General features: G+C 37.2%; 1 protein-coding gene across 1 annotated transcript; it reads left to right on the forward strand.

Annotated features, from left to right (window-relative positions):
- Nucleotides 1-1,963: 1,963 nt before the first annotated feature.
- Nucleotides 1,964-22,149, forward strand: TRPV3 (transient receptor potential cation channel subfamily V member 3). Its single transcript, XM_074889933.1, has 18 exons — nt 1,964-2,041; nt 6,037-6,159; nt 9,507-9,611; nt 11,239-11,325; nt 12,079-12,236; nt 12,902-13,078; nt 13,285-13,425; nt 13,878-14,158; nt 14,895-15,071; nt 15,826-15,984; nt 16,443-16,544; nt 17,098-17,171; nt 18,128-18,293; nt 18,773-18,839; nt 19,218-19,489; nt 20,318-20,430; nt 21,070-21,140; nt 22,055-22,149. The coding sequence occupies exons 2-18, from the start codon at nt 6,041-6,043 to the stop codon at nt 22,147-22,149; spliced, it is 2,364 nt and encodes a 787-aa protein (XP_074746034.1). The 5' UTR covers nt 1,964-2,041; nt 6,037-6,040.
- Nucleotides 22,150-22,202: the final 53 nt, after the last annotated feature.

Below are 22,202 nucleotides of genomic sequence, written 5' to 3' on the forward strand. Positions count from 1 at the left end.
CTCATACAGTCTTCTACACCTACATAGGCAGGCTTGAAACAGGGCTCTGACTCTTGCTGTAGCTTGTCCCAGTTTTAATTTTGGATAGCTGCCACTACATTATAAATAGACCACACTGCTAGGTCCTATATTCTGCTAAACCACACAGATCTGGTGCTTTCAGATATAGCTACTTTCTGAGTTCAAAGTACTGCCTGCTGCCAAACTCATTTTCTCTCCTTAGCAAAAGAATTTCTTGAGTGGTCTTTTACTGTGGTTGATAGGAGAGTTAAAGCAAGAGTCCTCAAATGCACCTTCACCCAGATTTAAACTAATTTTGCCTGTTTTCACATTTCCATCTGCAGACTGACTTCCATTAAACAGTCCCTCACAGTTTCTGTTGAGAACTAAGCTGATGTTCTCCCAGGCAAGATTAAATGGCAGTATTCAGTCCTTATTCCAGGTCGTTAGACCAGCAGGTAAGAGACCATCAAAGCAGCTGACTCTAGATTGTAGCATATTAGCTTAGGCACAGTCATTTGACAAGATGTGAAGAACCTTTCCTGGTACAGGGTTTGGAATATATCATCATAAAGTTGTGTCAGGCAAAGCTGCATGTGTGCTCAGCACATCCAACTAAAGGTCTCCCCTAATGCCAAATCAAACTGGCCTAGGCATGGCCTGTTTCACCATGCTGCTCGTGGAAAGCTGATTCATTATTAGAAACAGTGTAGTGCTCCTGGTATTTCACACAGTAAATTTGAGGCAAATGTAACACCCAGCAGTCCTGTTTTTAAAGATATCTACTTGATGTACAGGAGGAGTTTACCTGCAGCTTGAAGATATGTTTAAAAGCCATATTCTTCAAATTAAAATGACTGGTTCTAGGTCTTAGTATTTTATGTTTTTATTTCCAAATTTTCAATCTACCTCCTACCAAAAAACCCCCAAATTTGACTCTTTCTTCCCTTGTCTACAGCTGGAGAAAGATTCCTGTTTTGCTGGCCTGTGTAGTTCCCCTTAAACTCCCATCTATTAATCAAGTAAAGGGAAGACCAGCAGCTGTAAGTACATTTCTTAGGCCTCACTGCAAAGACATATAAGTTTTAAACATACTATTTCTGGTGATAATGGAAAGACTCTCTAAAAAGAGCAGAAGAACTTGTGGTCACTCTTCTGGCATGTCCCAAAACAGAAGTCTGCATTAACCATTGCTCAAGAGCTCAAAACTAGCAAAGCTGAAAATGCCATTCCCTGTAGTTTGCACTGTAAGAAGTAACACCAGTGGTGTTGATGTGAAACATGCCTGTTTGTATTCTCGCAGACCCTAAGGGTACACATTCATCAAAAACTATTATAGAGAGGGAAGGATCTAAACACGCCCACCATGTTTTCACTGACATTATCACTGTGAAAGTGTAAGATTTTCTAAGGCCATTTCTAATTTTTCAAAGCAGTAGCAAAAAGTTTTGCTTTCTGGAGCACTTAGCATGATCGTTTTCTTGGTTTTGCATTGCGCTTTCTGAATAGTTCCATAATATATAACAAACTAAACATGACATAAAGGGATGTCATTTACAACCCAAATGCATGTGCATAACCATTTTCTTTTGAAAACAGTATGTAAACTGCAGAGCAGTGATCGTTTTAGATATTCTACTGCTGCCATTAAGTCATCTGTGAGCGACTCAGCTTTAGTAATATTTCAGTATATAATTATTGTGTGTGTGTGTGTCATCCCACTTTGGCAGCTATGAAGTAAAGAGCTTGTTGTCTAGCAAGTTTCTCTCTGCTCCCTAATTTCAGATGTAGCAAACCCTGTAAGGCTGCAGTACTCCGGCACTGTACTTATCTGTGCTTTCCAACAGCTGAGCAAACCGGATGACTGAAGAAGGGTGGTTTTGCGTTTTTAGGATAGTTTTGAGCTTCAATATAGTTTTACTCATTTGGCAGATGAGCTGCTTCGGATGCTGTCGCAGTGCCAGTGGGCTCCTACTTTGAACTTCATTCGTACAAATCTGAGGCGCCTTGTCTATGCCGAAATGCAGGTTTCGTAAGCAGGGTAAGTCCTCTGGGAGCTTCTGTGGGTGTTTGCTGTAGATGTGATGCTTTTGTAGAGAGTGAAATCTTCAAGACAAAGACTAAACCTATCTTTCAACTGGAGAATGCTTTTCTGTTGTGCTTGTTTCTGTTTTTCTAATTTATAAATCTTTCTCCTGAGCCATGCCACGCAGACTCCTTGGGCATTCAGAAGTGAAGACAGATAGACATAATTTCATTTTTATTTTTCAGCCTGATGCACTGCTACACTTCCTAATTTCTGTGCCAAGGGGATCCAAAATATACTGTCATACAAGCTAAACTTAAATAATACATTAATCTTCCACTGAAAGTTTCAGTTACTGTAGTGACTGTTGAAAGCAAAATACCTAGCCTAGTAGAATAGTTTTTATTTCAACTCAGTGAAATTTCTTCTTTTTATTTAATTCAGCGATATGCAGGTAAATAATCTTAAAGTATTTTCCTCAGAGAAAAAACATGGCTTTTCACAGAGGTTTTTAAAAATTTCTGTTAGGAAAAACCTTGATAGTAAAGAACAGATTTCTCACTGAGAAGAAAATGACTTTTTGACAGCACCTGATGTCTACTAATGCCCCTCAAAAGTTTAAAAATCTTACAGAAAGATGAAACTCTTTCTATCAAGTGTAACTTTCTGCTGATAGGATTCATATACCGTAAATAATGCACAAAAGTCAAAGTGAAGTTTTATCATCTTTCCCCTCAGGGAGGGGATTTTTTTTTTTTTTTATGAGCTAGTAAGAATTAGGTTGTAGGTGCTGGAAAGCATCATGGTCTGTGCTGTGGATGTTTGAAGGATCCTGTGAATGAAACAGCTATTGGTAGTCACTTCAACTCCTCTGCCCCTAAGGAAGAAGATAAGACTTTTGACCCGTGATATCACAGCTCAGTGTTTCTTTTGCTTTGTAGGATTCTCTTTAGCCACTTTGTTTATAGTGCTATTGAGCTATAGAGATACGTATGATTTTTCCTGTTCTCAGATAAGCATGAGTTGAGTCTGCGATAGTGTGTAAAGTGCCACTTACTGTAGGAGTGGTGGAGTCCCATTCACCATTGCAGATAAACACCCTTTTCTTATCCCCAGCACACTGGAGGTGAGATACAATGTTCTCAGAATCCCCTTCAGAGTAATTCTTAATACTATAAATCAATGCAGTGTTTTTGTCTCACTGCCCACTTCAAATAAGCCACTTCTCTGGTGGCATGTAAGTAACAATTAAGTAGATAATGGGAGTAGAAAATAGTTACAACAAAAGATGACACTCTATATCAGGTTATGTAAGCTACACTACTTATGATTTGACATTCTTCAGACTGTTGCACTATTTTTGTCATAGATTACAGAAAATGATAGTGCACTGGACGATGATGATGAAAGCCCTAGCTTAGTTTTCATCTAAACACGCAATTAATCGTGATTAAAAATGAGAAACAGACGCTACCTCAGCACTGTAGCAAACTTCTACTGTTGTGCCTGCAGTTATTTACTTGTGCAGACTCTGAGATCTCATTTAAAATACTCTTTGTAGCTGAGACTATACAGTCAAATCTCCTAGATGGACTTTTGAAAGCTGTAGTCCATGTACACAAAAGTGAAGCTTTCCTCTTTTTCGTTCCCAAGTTTTTTCTGTAAATCACTGGTGGTTCAGTAGTCCTTCAATACAACTTCAATGCTATCTTTGACTATTTTCACCTCTCCTAAATGATGTAGCCTGCTCTCAAGTCATTGCTAAAATCTCTGCAGTGAAAACTGGCTGCAGATGGGGCTTTGACTTGCTCCCCCTGCAGATGGCCCATGCAGAAACATGTTGCCATATCTGAGCAGCTCTAGCACTGCTCACAAATGAGAGGGTCTTCCCTGTGGCCTTTGTGTGCTATAGAGATTTCAACTTGGTCTTTATTTTGCCAGCTCTTCCTACCAGTCTCTCTGAACTTCACACACCTACCAGTTGTGCCCCTCTCAACTTGGCAACTCCTTTTGCTGACACACTTTTTGATCTATTAGTCTGTTTCCAACTGTGCTCTTCCTTTAAAGTCACTTCTTTTGTGAAGCTATTTAATGCCCATCTCCATCTTATTCTAGTTCCCTTATATTTGATTTATGTCAAATATCACATTTGCCCCTTCCTCTGGATGGGAAATGTCTTTGCTCATAAACTGCTGTGTACTCTTAAAGTACTTGGTAAGAAGTAAATAGCAGAATTATGTATGAACTAAGCAAGACAATAGTCATTTGTTTTAGCTGTGTTAAGATTAAATGTTTATCAGTGTATTCACTCATACAAGATGTGTCTGAAGACTACCCGAATTACATTTTCAAAGGCTTAGACAAAACCCTTTTTCCTGCCTCAAATATGTAATATCCAAGTTCAGTTCTTTTGTGCGTTTACTGCAGTGAAAGCTACAGTGTATTTTGTATGCAGGTGTCCTAAGTAAATCATATTTGCCCATTATAAATTATTTCTATGGAAGTTGTGATATGAATTCTTAGCAAATGTATCTAAATGAGGCATATTTCTGAGTTGCACTAGTGTGAACATGTCTACCAATGGTAGAAAACACGATAAAAAATTATTTTCATGCCTTTTTTTTAAGCCAACCTTTTCAAGGTAAGGAGTACTTTCCAAGATTTCAGATTTCTATTCTATTTAGTGACAAGAAATTTCAGCTGCACTTAAATGTGTTTGGGCCCTGTAAATTCTCAGTTCTCTGTACTTGGGATTGAAAATTTCCCATACTTAAACATTTGCTGTTTATGCATTAATAGATTTTCATTCAAATATCAAAGTATTTGATATGCTTGTCTTCTCTCTCATACCAGTTGTCATGTCTTTTCAAACACACTTCACAATCTGCTTTCTGTATCTTGATATTTCCATAATGAAGAAATCCTAGTGCTAAGGCACATTGACAACACTGTGACATGAGTAGAAAGTTTGTGTGTACATTTGTCACATTAAGGAAAGTGGAAGTAGGAGAGGAAAAATGTGTAGTTCATTTTGTTCAAACATGCAGGCAAGGGATTTTTATCATTTGTCCTTGGGTATGGAGGGCACTCCCCTGATTTCCTTGAGAATGGGTCCATGACCTCGTAAAACTTACTATTTTTACATTCAATAAATTTTAAAGTATCCTCAATTCACCTTCTCGCTTTCAAATTATCCATAGTGATTTAAAATGATGCCCTTGAGTATTGTACTGAGAAATAGGAAGATAGTTATTCATTATTACTTACAGAATTCATGTTGTGGGTGCATACAAGCAGATAACATGCATTAAGGGCCTTTTGTGTCACGTGGTGGTGATCGTTCCCATCCAGTAGAGTCATGATTTTTTTCTTTTTCCCTGAAGAAATGTTAAGAAATGTCACCAGGACACAGAAGTCCTTGATGTTATCCATGTGACTGTTTAGCTGAGCTCAGCCTGGGCATTGCATTCAGAGTCTGTCTGTTGCCTCTGCTATTCTAAGGCAAAGTTTCAGGGCTTTTTCTGTGTTCACTACCCTTCATGTTTGGAACCTTCCTTCACACATCTGTTGCACAGATCTTCCAGGTATTTACCACTTTTCTGAAGTTATCTTGGGTAAGAGCAGACCACTTAGATTAACTGTAAATATGCACAAACTTTAGGGCTCTTTATAAAAGTAATTGTGCTCTTTTTGTTTCTCTAAATAACATACACTGTCATTGTGGCTGACAGACTCCCTTCAGTTTAATGTAGGCGCGTGCTTGAATAGATGGTTCTCCTGGATTTATGGTATCACTTTCATTGGCATTGTAATTTAATCAATCATGAATATACCCTCCAGCCTTGACACAGAAAATGCTGTGTATGTGCTTAATAACTGAAAAAATGAAAAACTTTGACAAAATATCAAGATTTGTATGCTTACATATGAAGAGATTGTAAATAGGCAGTTTGGTCACTACTTTCTTCAAATGAACGGGAGTTAAGTAACTGTGAATCTATCTACTGCAGAAACATGATTAAAGATAACAACGAAATTATTCCACTAATGGGCAAGAAAACTAATCCGTCTGGTATTCCCCCTTCAAACCAGCAAGAGAAAAAGCCGACTGAAAGCACTCCCACAAAGAAAAGGTAGGACCCCAGCTCAGTCTAAACCACTAATCCTCCCTGTGTTATCTTCTTTAGTAGCTATTTGCACTGAAATATCACTAACATCTTTATTCATGCTGCATATATGAATGAGAGAGACCTGATGAACGCAAGGTGCCTTCAAAAAAACGTGTGCTGTTTAGAAGTGGAAGAGTATCCTGGTTAGGTAGATGTGTGATGTGTTTATCCTAATGGGACAAATATTTAACCCCTATCCTAGCGACATCAGACTCACGCACCAGTCTTCTAAGTTTGTGTCTCACATCAGCTGTGCTTTCTGCATTCACTCTATATTCCTGTATAACCTTACAAGAATGTGGTCTAATGATGGTCAGTGTTTTGACAGGAGAAGCTGGAGTGATCATTTCTAAAGAGATCATGTGGCAGGGTACACTGGGTTTTATGTAAGAGATGCTGGCCTGAAAAAAGGGAGCATTTCAAACTTAGCCTCACATGGGAATGGGACAGGTTATAGAGAGGCAGAGGTGAATTAAAAAATGAGGGCTAGGAGAGCAGGAGGTTTGAAAAATCCTATCACAAACAGAAACCTGAATTCACTCTATTTTTTCATTATTCTGATTAACAAAAGTCGACTTCATTATTTTATTTTATAAAATATTCACTTTCATTCATAATTTATGCTAGAGAATTAATAAAAGGATTAAGGGTTTGTATTTAGTATGAATGGGGAAATATAAGCAGTAATTCATACTATTCTATTGAAGTCAGCTAAGTTACTGTAGAGTGAGAATGAATTTTCATTCATAAACTTTTCACTCTGTGGCTAATTGCTAGCTATTATGGCAATTTTTGAAACTCTGAAGGCCTAGGCAATTGTGGCTGTTCTGACATTTATAATTCTTAATAATCAGAGGAATCACTTTCCACAGAAATGGTGTCATTAGTTATTTGAGACCCACTGCCTGGGTGGCTCAATTTGTCTTTCTGTCATTAAATTAAAAAAGAGAAGTTTTTTAGTTGCATAAGGAGGAGGTGAGGTGCCTGATCAGCTCACAATACACCCAGTACTTCAAAAAGGGGCAATTCCATGGAAGACTGTGTAGTTGTAACAAATACTGGCAAACACTACCCCTCAATTACTTAAGCTCCTATCTCGCAATCAGTTTTGTGGCATCAGTAACAGTAACCTTGGGGTTTTTCCCACCTCTCAACCAAGAGCTCAGGGTGTGGCCGACAACATTCCTGTAATATAAGGAACATAGATCACGTGAATTTTAATGCAGAGGTTTAACGTGTTCTATTAATTACATGTTTCTATGCTGCTGTACTTCTGCTGCTTCAAAATGGTTCCTTCTACTGGGCCACTGAGCAGCTAATGCCCCTCCATGGGTGGCACTTCTCACTTGACAACATGTATGGGCAATATGAACTTTCTCAGAAGACAATGACTTCCCCTTCTTGAAGGTCCTGGTATTTGGGTGGACTAACAGTATATAATTAAGTACAGGAAAATCGACAGGCAGGCTGGGATGAGTCCTGCCAACATTGTCAGAGCCTGATTATGTTTGTGGGCAGTGTTCCTGAGAGTGTGCACCACGGCCACGCAAGCACTTGGGTATTTGTTGGTGACTGTCCACCTGCTTTGCACGGTGGCTTTTGGTTTTTTTTTTTCCCCCTGGTATCCCCAGATAACCCACATGCCAGGATAGGTTAGGTGTACCAGCCTCCAAAACAGGGTCCACTTCACAGCTGCTCTGCATCTATTGGATGCCAAAATCTTCAGCATGAACACACTGTTGGGAGAGCAGGAGCTGCTCTCGGAGACACCCCCTCCCCTCCTGGTGCTGAGCCAAGGGCAGGTGAGATGGTCCAGCAAAGCCTAGAGCTTGGCACTTCTGGCTTTATGGAGGTTCACTGCGGCCTCCAACAGATGTTTGCCTGTTGGGACAGCTCCTGCACTTCATGATCAGGGAATGCAAAAAAGCAGGATGAAATAATGTTTTTTCCACTCCTCAGTTTCTCTGCCAAGTCCAGACCCCAGGGAGACAGTGATTTCCCACAGCTGGCATAAGTAATGGCAATGGTCCTCCTCCTCTCTAGGTTTCTTCTGTACTCTGAAGAACACACCCTGCCTAGGTAATTTCGGGGACAGAGTCCTGCTAACCAGAAGTGGCATTTTACTTGCTGCCTGCTTAGAATACATTCACAGTCACGTCTCAAATGTTAAAAGGTCTTATAAGTTTAAACAACTACCCACAGTGAATTAACACTTGGGTCACCAAGCCATTGGAAAATTAGATAAACTAAGGCCATCAGATCATGCTATTTTTAGCAGATATCTACAGGTTGTTCAGCAGTGTCCTAATAATATACTGCATTTTAGCACCAGTATGTGTACTTTAATTAAACAGGATTCTTTTGGGAAGATGCAGTTAAAAAAAAAAAATAATACCCTATGGACTAAACCATAAATATTAGGTGAATTGAAAACATTTTCCAGGTGACTACTGGAACATTTTAGAAATATAGGACAGTTTCTGAACAACAGGCTATGTGGGACTCGCTACATCCACCACTGAAACTCCTCTGTCTTTGGTGAAATGTAGTGATGTTTTAATGACATCTATTAATACCAAGCCATTGATTCTGCCTCTCAACTCTGCAGGCTTTTAAAGGGTGAAATGTTCCTATTCTTCCCTTGTTCCCTTTTCTGTGTTGTTTCAAATTTCAGTTCTTTTCCCTACAAATAATTATTTAATATTGAAGAATTATTTATAGGGAAAAGAAATAGTTAAATGTCATGCACTGACTGGCAAGATTAGACATTCAGTCCTGGATGGTGGAAATGCCTGATGTCATTTAACATGTGACCTTTCAAACTTTCTGACTTAATGATTACCACTGCTGATGAGTTTGAAATGATCCATCCTGGTAACTCCTGGCTGGAGAAATAGGGACTAGAATGTAGTAGATTAAAAAGCATATGTGTGTGTGTGTGCATACATGTATGGCTGTTCAATAAATGTCTGGTGTCCCATTTAGCTATCTGCACAGCATTTGGATGCAAAGCTGTTTCTAGGCTGCTGGGGTAGCTGCTTAGACATGTCAGGATCTGATACCATGTGTACTAAATGTATCTTGGGATCTTTTGCCCATCTGCCAGCATGAAAGTGCTGGGCAGAGTGTTGGAGGTTGGGATCCACCCAGGGGAAAGTAGATAAGCCTCTGTTCCAGCATCCTATTAGGTATAATGCCAGAAAATATAAATTGCCAACCTTATCCTCGGCATGTATGTGTAATGCTTTGCTTATTTTATAGTTTAACTTGCTTTTTTTACTAATATTTTTTAAATGCACTGTGTTCAACAGTTCACACTTTTTTCTGGAGATTGATGGTTTTGAAAGCAATGCAACTCCAAATAATACGTCTCCCCCTGTGTTTTCAAAACCAATGGATTCAAATATTCGTCCATGGTAAGTTATAGATGCATATGCAGTAGTCATACTGCAAATATATCTGTTTTCTTTTCAGCAGCTACTTCTTATTTCTCCTTAGACTTCAGAGCTAAAATTTTCACATGGCATTTCTTAGCTTTTGGTCACTTCAAAGACACAACTCCACTGGAGGTCAGTTATTGCTAAGATGACTTATCTTTGAGTTTATCTACTGCTGTCATTTACACTGAATAAATCAGGCCTCAGATTTGAATAAATTTAAAATCAGTACAGTCTTTTTTTTTTTTTAATCTTAGCCTCTCATTAATGATATGTTAGGATAAACTCCATGCACTGTATTTTCTACTGCATGAAGACCACAGCTTAATTTTGCAAACCCTATTCCCAGCTGTGTGCTGACATCATCCCTCTATTGCTCATTAACAATCAAACAACATGAAGATGCTGAGTCTGAAATATTTAAAGGCAGCCATTTACGCTGAATGAGTAGAGAAAAAATATGACTGGGAAGAATGGACTTAATTTTTAAAAATGTGTGGGGTACTAACAGCCAATAATTATGAATAAGGGAAATATGTATCAAATCTAGCATAAGTCCAAATGTTTTTGTGTCTGATGGATGTCTGGTCAGCTTTTTGGAATTAGTTGACATTTTCATTTTGGTTTCAGAGGAGAAGTATCCAAATTTCTCCCTCACGTTCAGGGACTGACCTGCACAAGACACACATACGCTTTGTCACCAGATTCCTCACGGTTTTCCGCAGGGAAGTGATAGACTGAATAAGAATGGACTCTGAGCTACCAGCTTTATTTCAAAGGGAAGGGTGTATCTGCAGAGCAATGCTGAATCCTTGCATTACTGAATCCTTGCTTTACTGTCCATACATCTGTTTTGTCAATAACTAATAGTTCAGGCTCCCTAAGTTATTAACCTGAGGTAGTTCATCAAATCTGAACCTTACAGAAAACAAAAATACAAGTAAGAAAAATCATAAGAAATTAATTTTTAAGTCAGATCTGCTTTCAGCAATGTCTGGCAATGCTGTACAGCAATTACAAAATACCAATGCCATTGAAATCCTTTAAATTTATTACCTAAATATGTATTTAGGGCCCAGTCTTCAACTTCTTTTAGCTGAAGCTTCCATTCAAGTCAGCGGCAAAATGCTCTTGAGTTTCCTACAGCATACTGTGTAGTAAATCTTTAGGTAAAACACTTTCATTGTGTGCTTGCAACCCATGCACTGTTACTGATTTAGCACTTGTTTTATGGCAGATGACAAATTCAAGCATTCAGGAGGAAGTATAAAAAGCAGTGATCATTTAAAAAAAAAAAAAAAAAGAAAAAACTTTCCACAGTTTCAAGATCTGTAATGAAATAACATAGTAAAACACAAACTAGGTTGCTTTCCTAATGATTTTTTAAACATAATAAAATCTGGTGGGTCTTTTCATTTTTACTACTCACTTTAAAATTCACAGGGGAGATAAAATGGTAGAATTAAAAAGCACAATGTCAAATTAGACTAATTTCAGCTCTGCTGTAGATACTGCTTCCTAGTATCGACTGATTCTTCATGCAATTTGTCAAAATGGCTTCCAGTATCTTCCTGACTTAGCACTTATGCTTTTTTGTTTTCTATAGTGCATCTGGAAATGGTGAAGATATGGATTCCCCACAGTCTCTTCAGGATGATGCAACTGAATATAGCCCTAATGTAGACAGTTGTTGGTGAGTGGAGACGTGAAATATTAATTCATTTTCAATGGATTAAGTCTATGATAGGGTAGATATTACCTATTTTGCCTGCCATGTTTTAGAAATAAGGTCATATGTATGCATGCATTTCCAATTTTTCAATAATTAAATTTAATTATTTTCAATAATTATTGAAATAAACAAGTCTAACCTCAGCTTTTCTCAAATCTCATATTTAGTGTGAGGATTCTTCATATATGATGTCTGTTTCCTAGATGAAAACACAGGACCTAAACACCATGTACAACTAGGCATAAGCTAGGTAGTATTTCTGATTGAGGGAAAAATATTAAATTATTCTTATTCCAGAATAATGTATGATCAGGCAAGTTGTGTATATCTTCTGCTGTGAGTGGGATGGGTGCAGCTGGAGTGCAGCATTGGGTAACTTCAGGCACTGAAGTCAGCAAGTTGTGGAAGTGTCAGAGAAGCAGAGAAGTATTTGTTAGCCTTTGTTTTACAAGAATGGATAAACTGGAAAAAATGCAAACCAAAATACTTGAGAAACGTACATTTTTGTTGTAAAAACCCTCTCCATAACCACTTATCTGCAAATAAGCAATCTGCAGAAACATTCTGAGAGATCCAGGCCAAGATGTATATGGAAGCAGTGCAAGTATATGTAGTCTGGGGCAAATAATTGTATTTTTTTTCCTTTTATGTATAAAGTAAAATAAAACACAGTAAACTGAATCAGCAATTTCATTATTATTTCTTATAATTCAGTGCTAACATATCACAAGGACCTGAGCAGACTAGTGCCCGGAAGAAGTTGAAAAGATACATATTTCGGGCAGTATCTGAGGGGAACATAGAAGAATTGCAATGTCTGCTCGCAGAGCTGAAGGAACGATCGAATGCATGTCCAAACATGACTGTGCCAGGTAAGCTGTGGAGTTACCTGAAGGAAGATTGTTAGCTCTTCTGGCAGTATATGTGTAGTCTAAAAGTGGGAAATATCTCTGTGCAGCAGCTACTTGCCTGTGAATTTGCAGTCACTTGTTTGCAATGTAATGTATGTCACATTTCCTATTTCTAAATAAAAGCTTAAGGTATTCAAGCTGCCACCTCCTTGCTGCCTCCAAGGCAACACTGGGGAGTACTTGCTTCCTGCTTACGATACACGGAGGGTCTATCTGCACTGTATTCCCACAGCCATACCTAAGGTAGCCTCCTGCAGCCCCAGACTCAGAGCTGATGTCTCTATCCAAACTGCAGTCAAATTGCAGTACAGACAGGGCTTGTGATGTGTGCAGCATGGTAGAACAGGCTGAGAAGTTAGGAAAGAGTTCTGGGTCTGTCTGGAGTTACCATGGCAGCGGGATGTCCGAAAGAAAAACGAAGTGCATTGGCTACTTTATTAATTCACATGTCTGAATGTATCATCTCACCAAATATACAAAGTGAATAGGATGGAGTAACTGTTTGGCAAGTAATTTCTGTTCATATATATCCCCCAGGTTCCGCCCCTAATAAACAAAATATTAGAATTATTTTCCAACCACTTTAATAAATAATAATGAATTAATCTCAAAATTCATTCTTGTAGATTATCTGATGAAAAAATTCACAGCTTCAGATACTGGCAAAACTTGTCTGATGAAAGCTCTGCTGAACATCAACCAAAACACAAATGAGATAGTGAATACACTGCTATCCTTTGCAGAAGAAAATGGTATTTTGGAGAGATTTATCAATGCAGCATATACAGAAAATGCATATAAAGGTATTGCCATCTGATACCAATTTCAGGTATATGGTCAGATATACCATCCATAAAAGTAATGTTTTCTTCAAACATTCTAGTGATGGTTTAAATTCCTAAAACAACTTTTATTCATTATCACTGGTGCTATCCATTGTGAAACATCATTAATATTTCATAACGTGCTTAAGAGATTCAGTGCTAAATACCTGTATCTGTTGTTTCAGGCCAGACAGCTCTAAATATTGCTATTGAAAGAAGACAATATGAAATAACTCAGAGCCTTATAGAAAAAGGAGCTGATGTCAATGCTCATGCCCAGGGTATTTTCTTTAATCCCAAACATAAGCATGAAGGCTTTTATTTTGGTAAGTGGAAATGTGATCTGTCTAGAAAAATTACGAAGGAATACCCAAACAATCAAGACAGTATGGAAGACAGGCAAGTGTGAATTGTTACTGTAGCTAAACCTAGATTAGGAAATGGGCATCACAAGATATAAAAACGGCATAGTACCTTTTGTAAAAGTAAGTTGCAGAGTGCAAAGTATTATAAACACTCAGATATAATTGTAAAACCTTTACAAAAAAGCCTGTAAATGATGAATGGCAAATAAAGTGTAACAAATATGGTTTTGAAAATTTTCTTAAAATAATGTTTTAATGCAAATTAAGCTTTTATAAAGCAAGAGCTAAATTCAGTCCAATCAATATGTAAATATGCTTTCATATGTTAAGATGCATAACACAGCCACTCTTTTATAATATGATTTCAATGCTTGTAATAAAACATGAACACATTACATTTTATAATTTTGTAGGTGAAACTGCACTAGCGTTAGCTGCATGTACGAATCAACCAGACATAATTCAACTGTTAATGGACAATACCAGGACTAATATTACGTCTCAGGATTCCAGAGGAAACAATATCCTCCATGCATTGGTTACTGTGGCAGAGGACTTTAAAACCCAGAACGACTTTGTAATCAGAATGTATGATATGATTTTGTTGAAAAGTAAAGACAGAAATTTGGAAACAACAAAGAATAAGGAGGGTTTGACACCACTACAATTAGCTGCAAAAACGGGGAAATTAGAGGTGGGTATTATTTCAGTAGCATCTAAGAGAAATTAAGTATGGAGAAAGACTCAAGGCCAACTATGTAATCAGACATTAGCACTCTGAAATGTAGTTTTCCATGCTGGTTATGCTGTACTATGTATCAGTAGTATTTTGTGAGCTAATTTTGTTCAAAATATAAGCAAATATTTCTATTGCAACGTTGCTTCTACCCTTCAAGGTTTCCCTCTAACAAACCCTCTCTGTACAAAATACACCTGCTGTTTAAGAAATAGCTTTGCAAACCCTTCTGTTGTACAGAAACTTAGAAATTCTGCATTTATTACATACTACATTTATGCAATATACAGTCTTTGAGTAATTTCAGAAAACTCACTAGAACTGCTCTGTAACGCTGCTGTAGAAGTTGGCTCTCATAAATCAACTGTATTGCGGTACAGAATTGACAATGGGATAATTTAACAAGTAATTAAGTTAAAGGAAGATATAAATGTGAACTCATGGAAAATTGTGCTTTCATCCTTTAGAAAAATGTCTCTGACAGAAAAACAGGAGGCATTAAAAATGTTGTATTTCCTAGAGGTCTGTCATCTCTAACACTGCTTACTGAATAACAGAATTACCAATACGTTGAATTGCACTGTGTAGAAAATGTGATAGTTAAAAGGTAGGGGTTTTGGCAAGTATATATGTGTGCTTTCTTCTTTCCCATGAAGAACACATCTGCTTACAAATGATTCTGTTAATGTTTTAGATTCTGAAATACATCCTGAGCAGAGAGATAAGGGATAAGCCTAACAGGGGCCTGTCAAGAAAATTCACAGACTGGGCTTATGGTCCTGTTCAATCTTCTCTTTATGATCTGACAGAACTAGATACCACCGCAGACAACTCAGTATTGGAAATCATTGTCTATAATACAAATATTGGTGTAAGTTACCCATTTCTAAAATATATATATATATATATTTTTAGCAGTACACTCATTTCAGATGTATTAGCCTATACGTTTGACTGAATTACTTGTAAAAGAGTAAACAGTAATTTTTGGTTCTGTTTTGTATCGGGAGCAAGGTGAATTTTATACCTCTTTAGATTGTCAGCTGTAAGTGAATATGCATTCAGCTCCTGAAACACGGGCTAGGCATTTTGGGAGTGTTTTTTTTCTACATTTGAAGCATTAATTTGCCTTGCATAGAAACATAAGTATGGCCCAGCTGGTCAGACAAAAGCTACTGTCTTGTCTCCATGGAGCGGCCACTAGCAGCTGCCTAAGATAGTGCATGAGAACAGGGCAAGCAAACAGAAGTAATTCACGAGAGTACTCTGCCTAAAGTTACAAACTTTACTTAACAGGTGTGTATTTTAGGCATTTAGGAATGTTAGCTTTTCAAAGCCAGAATTATCCATTTGCTAAATTCAAATACTGTCATAAAACTTCTCTAAGGAAGTAAGTCCAGAAGTTCACACTACAGTTTTAGCTCAATCATAATTAACCAGAGTATGGCAGGTTATCCCAGCACGAGTCAGGTTAGGGTCTGACATATCTTTGAGCATAGATGTGTTTCTAGATCAGCAAGGACAGATACTGAATGAAATACACAAAATACATGCCTGAAATCATCTCGGTTTCCTTACAGGTGGCAAATTCAAATCTTAATTGTTTGGGTTTTTTTTCTCTACAGAATCGTCATGAAATGCTGACTTTGGAGCCTCTGAATTCACTCCTGCGAATGAAATGGAAGAAGTTTGCACGACACATGTTTTTTATGTCATGTTGGTTTTATTTCCTATACAATGTAACATTAACGTTAGTTTCCTACCACAGGCCTAATGAAAATGAAGTGAGTACAGAAAGTTAATCTCACCAAATTTTATTGATTTAAAATGCAACAGTATTTCCTGAATTGTATTTAAATGATAAACCAAAACCAGATATCGGAATATCTGGGTGTAGTGAGACCAGGTTCTCCCACATCAGGTCTTTGTATCTGGAAGGAAGAGCAGCAGTAATAGAGGAGATTTGCATTTTGTGAAAGTGACCCAAAATAGAAATACATAATACAAAGACAGGTAGTTAAATTTCTGAAAGTGGGGGGAGGGTTTTTTGTTTTTCTTTTAAGAAACTTCTGGCAAATATACATGTTAGGGGGGTGATTCTGTAAATCTACCATGAAGAAAACTCTGAGTGAAATGGAAGAAATTGTGTACCCAGAGCGCTACATACACGAGGCTTCATGTGACTTTGCCTTTTACCCTTCAGGTCTGGAACTCAGTCTTTCATTTTGGCCATCTCTTGCAGGCTCCACCTTATCCACTAGCTCTTACGCGTGGTGTGGGATGGCTGCAGTTATCAGGACAGGTGATGGTTATGTTAGGAGCAATATTTTTAGCCATAAAAGAGGTAAGACTTTTTAATAACAAATACATAACAAAATAGGTAAAGAACTTCTCTAGATTTATGAATACACTGATGGTGATTTTGGAAATATGTTTGGAATATCTTTATATGTGTAATGTCTAAAAGTCTTTGGCACAATACATCACTTAGAATGACTGGGAATATATATTTGAATATAATTGTATTTGCTATGAGGGTTTTTTCCTTTCAGATTCTCAAGACAGAGGTTTTATATTTGTATAATATTGATATTGTCAAATTACTGGCTTTAAGGACACTGTTGAATTAGAACTTGTAACAGAGAAAAAAAACAGGGTATAATTTTTACCATATACTATAAGTAATTAAAACCAGGAACTAACTGTTATGCCAGAAATTAAAGAAACTTAAACTTTGAAGTTACAGCCCTATAAGATTTTTAATTCTAGCAGTTACGTCTTATCAGTAGACTGATTTTTTTTTTAGAAGACCAACTTCAATTAAATTATTTTGAAAAATTGATTGAGGCCTGCTTTCTCTTACTACCATTTCTGATTTTATATATCTGTCTACACAGAGTGTAGCCATCTTTCTGCTTAGGCCCTCAGACCTGCACTCAATTCTCTCCGATGCGTGGTTCCACTTTGCATTGTAAGTTTGTCGTGCATCTATTTTATACTATATATAAAATGCATATTTAGCTCATGGTCACAGAGAATGTACTCCTGCAGCAGATGCTCACTTTTTCTCTAGATTATCAGTTTTTAGAGGGATGGATGTAATCTTACATGCAGCTTTTCTATAACACACTCTAATGCCTGCATGGGTCAGTAACAATACCGGGGGTTGATGTGAATGGACTGGATTTTCTTCCAAAGTGCAGTACTGTCTTTAGCTTCTCCTGATGCCATATCTCTTTAGAGCTGTACGTAGAGGAATGTGTTTAAGAAGCCTGGTTAATAAACCAGATATGGTTTCACACTTCTTTCAGCTCCTTCAGGAAGGAAAAATACCATAAAGCTGATTCATCTGGCTGATGGGAGTATCCCACTAGCTGGCCTAGATAAAGTCCAGACGATTCCCTAATTTCTAGGATATGATTGTAGGATCAATAAAAAGAGAGGTGGCTTAACTCTACCTTTATTCCTCCTCCTCCAGCCACACTGATATCAATCTTGGGCTGCGGAGGTCTACATCCTATCACAGCACATCACACCACCTCCTAGTGTCTTCCTTGTTCATGGAAAATCTGTAATGATTCTAACAATTCATTAAACTAAGGCTCGAATTAAATGGCTTCAAAGATACTGTTAAGAATTCTTAATATCTTTGTCAGCAAAATCTGCATTGACCAGCTATTTTGGGGAGAATAGTTCACTTAAAGTAATCTTTAATAAATATAATCTTAATATGTTAATATACTACCTGTACTCATCTATTTTATCGTTAAGCTATAATGGTAATGTTCATAGGGAGGACAGAATGCAGTATGAAATTAGAATTGAAGCATAAGAAGCAAAGAAGTCTTGTTTTTGTATTTTTCCATTATGCTGTTGGTTTTGTGCTAGTAATTCTCCTTTTACATACATGTGTTTGTTTTTTAACAGTTTTATACAAGCTTTGCTTGTGATCTTCTCTGTCTTTTTGTACTTGTTTTCCTACAAAGAACACCTCGTGTGTCTTGTTTTGGCAATGGCCCTAGGATGGGCTAATATGCTCTATTTCACCAGAGGTTTCCAGTCCATGGGCATTTACAGTGTTATGATTCAAAAGGCAAGTTTCTTTTCTTTTGTTTTACCTGCCTTGTTACGATGCTTACTTGTTATGATACAATCCCAATCAAGCATATTCAGCAATTTAGATGTATATTACATATGGAAATTTCTTATTTTCTGTTTATATGTATTATTTCAGCAGAATATACTATATAACTCAAATGGCAGAAAACAGTTTATATCTTAAAGTTAACATTTTATTATATTAAATATGTAAGTAACTTGTGGTTTTTCAGCTACTGTAGTTCTGCTATTTAATTGCATCATATGCTGTAATGCCTATATCGTACAGTTAGTCACCCTTGGACAACATACCAGGTGCTCAGCCATGAAATAAAAAATCAGACTACAACCAGTTTGCTTAATGAAAGCAATCTGATACTTTAGTGTGTAGCACACCTGTACCCCTGCAGAATTCATAAGCATAGAACTAGTTCTCAATTTTAATTTCTGATAAATATTTAATTTAATTTTTAGGTCATCCTGCAAGATGTGATAAAATTTTTAGTTGTCTATATCGTGTTTTTGCTGGGATTTGGCGTAGGTAAATATTACTGGAGAAAAGCACTGATGCTCTGTGTGAGTAAAAATTTTAGCATTATTGTGAATAAGAACCCTATTGTCATGATGGGAGCACATGTTAGGGTTTCTTCGGGATATTAAAAAGCCAAGTATAGAGATTTAAACTGTCTAGAGACTATCTGAACAGATAAGTAATTTGGCTCTTGCTCAATTGCCTGCAGTTTCATTTGGACGTGGGCTCTTTCATCTTCCTGGTAATCTGTCATCTAGCTGCTGCTGTGTATGTTGCTGCACAGCTCCAACTCTTTATTATGCAGTGCATTTTGAATTCTTTAGGATAAAATGCCATGTATACATGAAGCATCATTGTGATTAAAATTTTCTCATGCTTTCTTCTTAGCTCTTGCTGCATTGATTGAAACTTGCCAAGATGGCAGTGAATGCCATTCCAACAGCAGTCTGGGACCTGTTCTCATGGATCTTTTTAAGCTCACCCTAGGACTGGGTGATCTGGAGATCCAGCAAAATTCAAAGTATCCTGTACTATTTCTTCTGCTCCTCATAACTTATGTTGTGTTGACTTTTGTTCTTCTCTTGAACATGCTGATTGCATTAATGGGAGAAACAGTGGAAGATATTTCTAAAGAGAGTGAGCACATCTGGAAACTCCAGGTTTGTTTGAGTTTGCTTAGTGAAGTATAGATGCATCGCTAAAATCTTTTGAGCTGTACCTATGGTAACTTAAGCTGACAGAATGGGTTGGGTATTAACAATTATAATCTCTACTTGTATATGTGTACAAATCATGAAATAAGTAATTTTAGTATTAGGGTATCGTGATAACTTCAGAATTAACAGCTATCCTAAACGTAATCTTATGGCTCAGATTTTCAACCTCATGCACTGTCACATACCTTTATGACTTTCCTTCCCCTTGATATGGCAGGAGGAAGGAGTGTTTCACCATCCGCCTGGAAATGTGTAACACAGCATGCTCTGCTCTTCCGTCCCTTGAGTCTGAGCAATGCATGAGTTCATTCCAATTTCTCACACCTTATCCGAGCCTTGTCTTTTAGCAAGGCTAGATAGCTCAGAGTCCCGGGCTGTCATTGAGCACACAGTCGTAATTAGAACTGGAGTTGTTTTCTGTGGTGGGCAGCATCCCACTACAGGTTATATATATCCCCGTGGCAGGGTGTTGTGTGAAGGTGTTGGCGGTAAACCCTGAACACTGAGACTAGAGTGAGATTTCTTGATTCTTCTCTGCGTATGCCTGCGGTGGGGCTAGCTGGAGAAAGCTGTGGACTCCCTGTTTGTGCGGGTCAAATACGTGGCACACCATGTTATTTGCTATTGTTGGAACTGGTGTTGGTTATTGGATGGTGGATGGAGACGTGACGTGTTATAATGAAACATGGAGCCTGCAAACTGTATATGCTATGAAACCATACCATTCTGAATATGGTTAACCATACTCGTGTTACTATTTATTGTTAATAGAGAGCCAGAACTATTTTGGAATTTGAGAAATTCTTACCAAAATGTTTGAGGAAAAAATTCCAACTGGGAGAACGGTGTAAAGTGGCTGAAAATGACACCAGGGTGTGTTTAAGGTAAAGCAAAGCTAGAATACTATGCTATCAATGCTGCTCTGTATGTTTCTCCATGGTTATTTATCCTCAAAAGCCTCTTTAAAATATTTCTACGCCTCTACAAATTATATTAGGTGTACAAAAATCCAATTTGTTCTTTTCAGTTGTGACCAATTGTTTAAAAAACAGGGAAAATGTATACTTTTTTAATGTAGATTTTTTTTGTAAGAAAACAGATTTTCAACTTCATATGTTTTTAATGTACAGGTATCAAAGTCTGCTTGCAGTCAGTGTAGCTTTGTCATAATCTCCTCTGAATGTTAGCTTAAAAGTAATTAATTTAAATTGTTGCTAATTGATGATTACCATATTAAAGAATATATTTCTATGTTGTTTTATGAAAAATACTTAAATATTTAAGGTGAATTTCAAGACTGTACTCATAATGTGTGAAATTATAAAGTAGTCTTAGTATCACTCTCATCTTCATATAGTACATAACACTGCAAAAGACATTCAACCTTTTAGTAGTAGCAAAGCAGGTGTTGATGGTAAAGTATCACAATCCCAAGAACAAATAAAGATATAAAAGAGGAAGTGCAGCTATGTAGCTGGGAGATAATGCATGCTAATAACACAACTTATATACAATATAAACAGGATTAATGAAGTGAAATGGACCGAATGGAAAACACATGTTTCATTTATTAATGAAGATCCAGGGCCAACAGGTACTGCAGAATTTTACAACACCATTGTTTGTGAAATATTTTTTTTTTCTTCAGAATGCTTTGATATATTTTTATACATTTAAAAATATAAGGTCTCATAATCTAGATATTCAACCACACTTTACTGCTAGGCAAACCCATGGCTAATATGGTAGGGGTGCTAAATTATGTTTAAAGATTGGGAGAGAGGGTTACAAACTTTCATTATTTACACCCTGGTGCCAAAACATGGTCGTTTTACCTTTTGTTTATTTTTCTCTAAGCAGTTATGCTTGATCTAAGTTTTACATTCTCTTATGGCATTTGAATGGTGTAAGGCTGGAGAATTTTTTAATAGACAAAATATTCTTTTGAAGAAGTTGTCATAAAGGACATTTAGTCCTTAAAATAGTTACATATAGGATTGCAAAATTTGGCAAGAAATCGGACTGATTCTACTAGACAGTACCATAGTCTGCATATGTTTTTAACCCTAGAACATCCATGTTTATGTTTTGCAATATATATTGGATGACAAATCGCTTCTCATGAATGTTGACCAGGAAATTCAAGATACCCATCTGCTGACGGTGTTGGAAGTGTGATAGAGAAATGACCTAACTCTGAGGTGTCAGATGTCCTCCTGGCAGCAGGCATCCGAGTTTACGATAGGGGCATATGAGGATCTGGGAGACTTGTTCTGAAGTTTGTTCTTGAGTCAATTAGCATTCATATTGCTTACTAGAATGAGCTCAGTAATAATGAAAAGGGGAAGCCAGAAAAATTTCTGTATAAGATATGGTAGTAAACTGACAACTTGCTGTGTAAATAAATGCATGTTTTTTAACAAAAAAAAAAATAGATGTGCAAAGCTTTGATCTTGCATGTACAGTTTCTACCATATCCTGTTTTGTTTACAATGCATTTTTTTGCAGATCCAAGCAAAGTTCAAGATAATTCAAGAACTAATAGCAAAAACACCCTGAATACATTTGAAGAAATGGATGATTTGCCTGAAACTTCTGTTTAGCTGTGCTGTATTTGATATGTGGACATTCTGAAGGTTAAAAGCATCAGCAGTGG

Source organism: Strix uralensis, chromosome 20, assembly GCF_047716275.1.
Source record: "Strix uralensis isolate ZFMK-TIS-50842 chromosome 20, bStrUra1, whole genome shotgun sequence".
Classification (NCBI taxonomy): Eukaryota; Metazoa; Chordata; class Aves; order Strigiformes; family Strigidae; genus Strix; species Strix uralensis.